At 33.8% G+C, this 7,887-nt stretch overlaps 1 protein-coding gene across 1 annotated transcript in view; it reads right to left on the bottom strand.

Annotated features, from left to right (window-relative positions):
- Positions 1–1,929: 1,929 nt before the first annotated feature.
- Positions 1,930–7,887, bottom strand: part of LOC145692830 (fatty acid synthase-like) — a 69,949-nt gene continuing 63,991 nt past the window's right edge. The window contains exons 32-34 of the mRNA XM_081768328.1: positions 7,218–7,478; positions 5,439–5,678; positions 1,930–2,361 (exon numbers count right to left, since the gene is read on the bottom strand). Coding sequence (XP_081624454.1) covers positions 2,257–2,361; positions 5,439–5,678; positions 7,218–7,478 — 606 coding nt within the window. The 3' untranslated portion in view covers positions 1,930–2,256. The remainder of the gene's footprint in view (positions 2,362–5,438; positions 5,679–7,217; positions 7,479–7,887) is intronic.

The following is a 7,887-nucleotide window of genomic DNA, read 5'->3' as shown; positions in this document are numbered from 1 at the left end:
AGTGACATATTTTGTTTTGAAATAGAGTACGTGAAAGGCAATTGTTGTTTGTTCTCAGAAAAAAAATACAAACATGAAACTACCTTGTCGAAAAATTTGGGGAGCCGGGCCCCTTTCCTTACAACACTGTCCAAGCTGTTCTTCAGTTTCTCATTCATATGAAATCCATTTCTACCGGTCTTACCTCTCCGTAACAAAATAGTATTCAGAATAGTAACAGTATAGTATTCTCCTTAATTAAGCCAATTGTTTTTTTTTTTTTTTTTTTTTAATCTTCCCTGATTCCTGAAGTCTTGCATCCAATGAAATATTTCACCTTATTCATAGTAATGGTCAATTTTAAATAACCTACTAAGTCATTCAGCATATTCTTAGCACTTTCTTCCTTCTTGTACCTCATTCTGAATGTTGCTTCGGTCTCTAGAAAATGAGTCTCGGTTTTTTATTATTCATTCTTTTATTTATTTTGTGTATTATTTTTGTTTATTTACTTATTTTTACTATTTATTCCTTCTCTATGCTGGCAAGGCATGTCGGTGATCAGCCTTTCTGTTCGCCTTCCTATCATTAGAGAAACCTATAATGTTAACCGTGGCAAAGAAGTTCCCCGTTTGCACAATGTCCATAAGTAGTGTTGGACGTGAGTAGTTCGCCTGGCTAGTTCAACACATTTTTGACTCATCATTTTGTATAGAACTTCTTCAAGTTAGATGAGACACCATTTGCATGACATATAACCAAAGGGAAAAGATTAAAAAGAAGGAAACATGAGTAGGGTTCTCGGTCCAGTAGTAGGAAAGTTTTTCTCTTCTTTGAATTCTGTTATATTTGAATTCGTAACTCTAGAGAATATTGTGTATAGAAACAATCGGTTGTTCCCTATATGTTCGTCTTTCATTGATTTTTTCCTCAAAAATCAAAAAGTTCGGTATGAGTTAAACGAATTCATCTAGTTTGATGATACTTGGCATAGTGGTAGAGCCTGACCTGTTGTATACATTAGTGTGCAAGCTTTGGTTCAAAAGTTATGCATCATAAAATTTGGGATCAAATTTTCGCAAACACAAAAATCAACTGAACTATTCGATCTGTATCAAGACTTGCCATAGCAAAAGACCTTGATCTGTTATACAAGCTTCGGAAATTTTACGGTATGGAGGGTTTCGATTCCCGAGTTATGGAGCATCAAATGCGGTGTAGACTTTTTCGCAATACAATTTTAATAAAAGTTTCTTTTAATAAGACAGTTCTGCGGCCAAAATGATACCCCGGACAGTTTGGTTGTTGCTTATATATTTTGGGACGTTGAGTCCGAAAATATAGTCAGAATTTGCCCATCACGCCACGTTTTCCTTTTTAAAAAAATCATCATTATTATTGTTCTAGAGACGCCAGATAGGAATTTCGAAAGATTAGTAGACTTTCACGTTGGCAGCCCTGGCCATGTCCCTAACTGTTACACAGACATGAATGATATCTTGTTAGAAAGCTTATGGAATAGAGATTCCAACGATGTATATCTATTACTCATGCCTCTCCGTTTCATATCCTTAGAAGAAGAAGAAGAAGAAAATTGTCTTTCTTTTAAATTCTTAGGTTCTGGTAAGCGTGATCATTGGCGTACGCACGCAAAAAATTCTCATATGTAGACTAGACATTGGGTCCACGCACATAATAAAAAATGAGTGGCGTAGGCCCAATAGCAGGGGAGGAAAAAATTAAGAACTTCGACCTTACTACGGTCACCCTGTACTTTTCCATTTCCCCCCATTTGGCAGTCCTGGCGACGCCAATGAATGAAGAACGACTTTTTTCTTTTTCTTTTCTCTTTACAATTGGGAAATTTACACTTGTTTAAAATGCGCATAATTCTAAATTATTTACTACTTATATAACGAAAGAAAGGAAATACAAGGAAAATACTACATGTAAAAAGCATCAACATGTTTATTTTATTGGTAAATTCTTGACTAGTTACAGAGCAGAAGAAGAAGAAGAAGAAGAAAACAGAACAACACAATTTAAAGTTAAATGAAACAACAGTGATTTTTTTGTACAATGCTACAGTTATAACTTAATTGTGATTTTTTTTATGTTTGTGAAATAATGATAGAACAATAAATAATTTTAAAGAAGAGGTCATACAAAATATGTGTATTTTCTTCGTTATTTTGATAAGAAGAAAAGATGATACAGAAGTCATGTAATTCTTGTGCTCTCTCTGTCCCTGTCATTGGAATAATTTTATTATGCTTCTCAAGAAAACAATCGCATGTTGATAATATCTGTCAATTCCTTGCTGTCAATCACGGTCATATGGTTACCCTTCACCACGTATACAAATGGTTCTTCAAGACAGTACTGAAACAAACAAGAAAAAGTATTATTAGTAGTAACAAATTATGTTTGTTATCAATTGCAGTTATGTCTGACATGAATTACTAGAAATTTATATTCTATTGGAAATCGCATTTTGTATACTTTTTAGTTCTAAAATATGAGCGTTTAACGAAGAAAACGGTATGGCTAAGTGGAAAACCACATACGTAGTTTTCGAGAAAGTCAATAAATACTTTTTTAAACCTATAAATATATTTAAAATAACCACGCCGGCTTTTAATGTGGAACGGATCCTGAACTGTAACTGATCGTGAATTGTAACTGATCCTGAACTGAATCCTGTGGAACTGGAACTGGCATATACTATCATGAAGCTATTCACTATGACACTTACGAGATGGTAATACACAGTGCGGTTAATAAAATATAGGTTAAAATTATGAAGATTTAATCATAAACTTTAAATTTTGTTTAACTATAAGATTATGCAAATATGATACAAAAATTAAGAATAAGTTATAATGCATAGGTTTCGATAAAAAAATTAGAAAAGAAATAATTTATATGATGCTAACATCTGAAAAACACTCATTCTAGCTTTGGAACTTATTGTACACAATAAAAGACAAATTTTGAGCAAAGCATATATTATCTAATAAATAACAGCGTTATAGTTTAGGTAAAGTATTTTTGCTTTCATCAGACACCATCAGATACAATTTCTAAGACCACAGTTTATTTATCTCTGAAAATGAGAGGATGTCATATCTAGGAACCAATAAGATCTGTACTTACATTTCTAACAATTTTTAATTGATTACATATTTCCTGCTTTTAATGTTGATCCAACTTTCACTTGAGAGCTAAACTTTTAATTGCACACCTGTGTTATTTTAATGAACAACTTTCACTTTTGGAGAACCTTAAACTTTTAATTGGTTATCTGTTATTCAATACACATGTGTTGCTTTACCCAATATCCTTCTCCATATATCATGTGCATTTAGTCCACTATTTCAATTCATAATATGTATTTAATTAAAAACTGTTAAAAATGCAAGGACAGATCTTATTGGTTCCTAGATACGACCTTCTTTCATTTTCAGAGATAGGTAATCTTAGAGATTGTATTTTATAATGTGTCTGATGAAGGCGAAGAAACTTTGCCGAAACTGTAATGCTATTATTTATTAGTTAATATACTGTATGTTTTGGCCAGAATTTGTCTTTTATTGTATAGGTGCTAACATGTGTGTCGTTTGTTGTCAAGTTCCTATAAAATGTTGTTTATTTACTTTTGCACTGTATGTGTAAAACAAAATCACTGTTCAAAAGCAGATTGGTTCTGAGACACTGTTTCTAGCAGTGACACAATGAGCCTTAACATCAATGCACAGAGTCGTAACTGACAAGCATACTCCTGACATCCACGAACATGTTATTTCCAAAGAATTATAAATTCATCAAATGTTTTGTGTGGAGTGGGCAGGTTAAAACAGAGAAAAGATTTAGAAATGAAGAACTAAGGAGAATATTTGCTTGGTATATACTTAAACAAACTATTAGCTGAGCAAAACAATATATTCATATTAAAAAAAACTACATACGTGTTAGTTGGCGAAACTGTAACACGTATGAGGTTTTTAAATATGAATATATTATTTTGCTCAGCTAATAGTTTGTTTGTATTTAAGAATTAACGGTATTAGGTGAGTGAAACAGAACCAATGAAATGAAATGAAATGAAATCTTTGAGTTTTACGTCCCACTATTATGCCGGTTAGACTAAAGGAGACGGTGATGATGAGTAATGAATGAAATGGTGGAATGAAGAAAGTGGGAGGAAACTGGATAATCCCGAGGAAACCCACGCCTACGGTGTTTGTCCACCACAAAGTTCATTTGACGAGGGCTGGGATCGAACCAGGAACCCCAAGCACCAGAGGTGAAAGATCTACCACTGATCCACCGTGGCTCCAACAGAACCAATGAGTTAATACTGGAAGCTTTATGGTGGACAAGAACAAATATATTTTTGATTACCTACACAGAACACTGAGAAAATGCACGGAAAAAGAGGGAACATATGTACAATCATAGTAATTAATAAGTAGTATTGAAGCAAATAATGTCTACATCAAGACACCGAAACTGCTAGAAACCATAGCTTAAAAAACGCACAAATTTCAGCAACTGACATCCCACTTGTAATGATAGCAACACTATATGGTTAATCGTATTTACAGGCGTACAGGATGCAGTGGCATATAAGACAGCCCCTGTTTATACACTTCTTTTAAAAAATAATAATTTTCCACATTTTTAAAATGAATTTCTAAAAAAACTCAACATAAAATATGATGGAAGACTAATAATATTTTGAAAAAAATTACCATGTTTAAAGTTTAAGACATTAACAACTACCACAATTAAAAAAATTAAAATTAAATTAAAAAAAAAAAACACTTTTCCTAAAAGCCACGGTATCTTATTTCGAAAAATAGATTTAAGAATTCGAAAACAAGGAACCATAGATAATTCAGATATTCCAGAAACCAATATACTATTTCAACCAGGGTGCCATCCATCAGAACGTTGCAGCACGGTAGCATGAGTAGTTTGCACATCATGCGTCTCCGAGTGGTCTGTTTCCAACCACAAATATTTATTTTAAGTAATGACAGATTTTGCCACCCCTAGAAACTTGCTTCCCTGTACAAATTGTGTTCCACGTATGCTATAGCTGGTCCTTTCTTGTAATAGTTTATTATATTAAGTTCGAAATATATCATGTACTTCCTATCAGAAGATACAATTTCTTTCCCCTCTGTATATGGCTAACAAATCAAGGTAAATAATTAACCTACTTTCTACCTTAGTTTCTTTCTTTTACCTTACCATATGGATAAAATTACCCTACCATTTCTTATGCATTGTTATTTCCTTTCCTTTAAATACACTCGAGCATTAACAACTAATCTACTGTAGTGGTAATGTTTCACTACAGCACTTTTGCGATAGAAGGATATTCTCTGAAACGAACCATTATAACTTCTCTGTAGCTTATATTTTCAATATTTGTTTTCATTTATATTTACCTTTTTCACTGAATACGCTTCACTGGAATTAATGATCTTCTCGGACGGTTTAATTAATGTTACTGCGCCCTTAAACATTCTCGTAGGGTAGTAATTTTCGACAGCTTTAACTCTGCCGTAAACACTGTGCATACTAAAGTATAACACTTCTCTATTGAGTACAGCGCTTTCTGGTACAAGCTGAATAATTTTATTCACACGAGAGTCCCAATCTTCACAACCAATGAGTTCTTTCAAAATCTGAAAAAATAAAGTCATAAAATATTAATTAATTTACATTGCATACATGGGCAGCACAGGAAATAAAATCACAGCACGTATTAACAAACATACATGTACTGTATATCTAGTTAAAAATTGAAACTATGATTGGCAATTGAAAGGTTTCCATCATATAATTTCGATAGTAAACTGGACACCCATACTGACCTTAATTTCAAATATCTTCTTATATAGGTAGTTACAAAACTTGTAAAAATAAAAGAGCAATTCCTTTGGTTAACCTTTTAGAGATAGGCGTGGCCCATCGTTTCGTTTAGGACGGGTGTAGTATATAAACACACTATTTGAACGAAGAAGAGACAGGTTTAATTTGCGTTTAATTTGTCAAATAAGTCTTCAATTTCCAGTCATAAGCTAGGATGGCTTTTAGGGCGTCTATTTCTTCGCGTTTCTGATCGCCATCCCTACATCCTTTAGAGACGAGTGTTTCATGTAAGCATACAGTCGATCGTTTCGTTGAGAGCGGATGTAGTATATAAACACGCTATTTAAACGAAGAAAAGGTAGGTGTGGTTTATAAGCTTATTTGCGTTTAATTTGTCAAATAACTCTTCAATTCCCAATCACAGGCTTGGATGGTTTTTAGGGGCCGTCTATTTATTCGCGTCTCTGATAGCCATCTAAAACCTTTAGAGATAAACGTCGATCGTTTCGTTGAGGGCAGGTGTAGTATATAAACTAAAAAAATTGGATGGAAAGGGCAGGTGTGATTTATAAGCCCCAGGGGGAGTAGAGATCATATCCACCCAATATTGTGAAAGGGCACAGCACACCATGGAATCATAGTATGGGGAATCATCGCGTATGATTTTTGGACACCTCTTGTAGTCATTCGCGGAACTTTTAAGCTATAGCGGTACGTAGGTGAGATTGTGCATCCGCATGTGTTACATACACCCCCATCCCCATCCCCTGGAGAGCATAGTGGTACAATGTTTCAAGAACGCAACTCTCGACCATACACGATATGTGTGTCTATGGACTTCTATGTCATGTTGAGGTTCTTTCCTGGCCATTAAAGTCACTAGATCTTTCTCCAATTGAACACGTTTGAGACGAGTTCGAACGTCAATTCCGCGGCACTGCTGATGTGCAAGATCTCGAGGTTCAGTTGCAGCAGCTATGGACTGACTTGCCTCAGGCAACGACACAATGACTCTACCACTTACTTCAAAGATGTATCAATGAATATATCCGTACCCAAAGAGGATACAACTTACTGATGTGCAATACGTATTACACTCGTACAACCAAACTTATTGTCGAATTGATCTGATATTGTAATCATTACAATAAAATTGTATAGCCTTGCAACTGCCATATTATTGCATGTCATGAAAGAATTATTAAATCTGATTTAATTCTGAATATATGCCATTTTTCTTTTACAAGTATAATTTGTAAAATATGGTTAATGGTATACACATACTGCACGTTTTAATAACCTAGCACCGACAATTGTTATCAATGATAAAATAAGTAACTAGAGCTACTTACAGTTTGTGTGTCAATATTGATGTAGTTAACCACCGCAGACCATAACAGAAGAGCTTGGAATACATTATTGTCATTGTTGGCTGGTTTTGTGATCATTCTTTCCAGTAGTAGCTTCATGAAATCAATAGTACTGTCCAAGAGGAAAAGGTTGACAAATTCTCCCTCAGCTTCCAATTGCAACGCAATTTCAGTGGCACAGGTACCACCATAGGAGTATCCAGCAATGTTGTATGGTCCTTTGGGTCTTACAGATCGTATGTGCTAAAGATATGAAATAAATGTAAGTGAGAACATCTTCAATGGAAGAAGTGTAATAACTAGAGTGACAAGAAAATAGTAACAGGTTATAAATATGAAAATATTAAAATATATTCATTTATTGTTTTTTAGTGATTTGACAAAAGATGGTTGCCAGGATCTGTAGAATAAAGAATACCTGCGTATGGTAATTAGTAAGTTTCACTTTTTTTTTAACAATTTGCTGTGATTTATTTATTTATTTTATTATAAGTAATTTCAAACTATGAAAAAGGCAGGAAAATTTAGCTTCATACGAGCTGTATTTTCTTGTAATAACAAGTAATATTAAAGCATTAATATTATTGTTATCATTAACTTATAATCAGAGTCTCTAAGTGTATTAATATCACCCTTTATATTAGTTGTTCTG

This window comes from Thermobia domestica, chromosome 8 (genome assembly GCF_964235325.1).
Source record: "Thermobia domestica chromosome 8, izTheDome1.hap1.1, whole genome shotgun sequence".
Classification (NCBI taxonomy): Eukaryota; Metazoa; Arthropoda; class Insecta; order Zygentoma; family Lepismatidae; genus Thermobia; species Thermobia domestica.
This window is presented reverse-complemented; position numbering and strand designations above follow the sequence as displayed.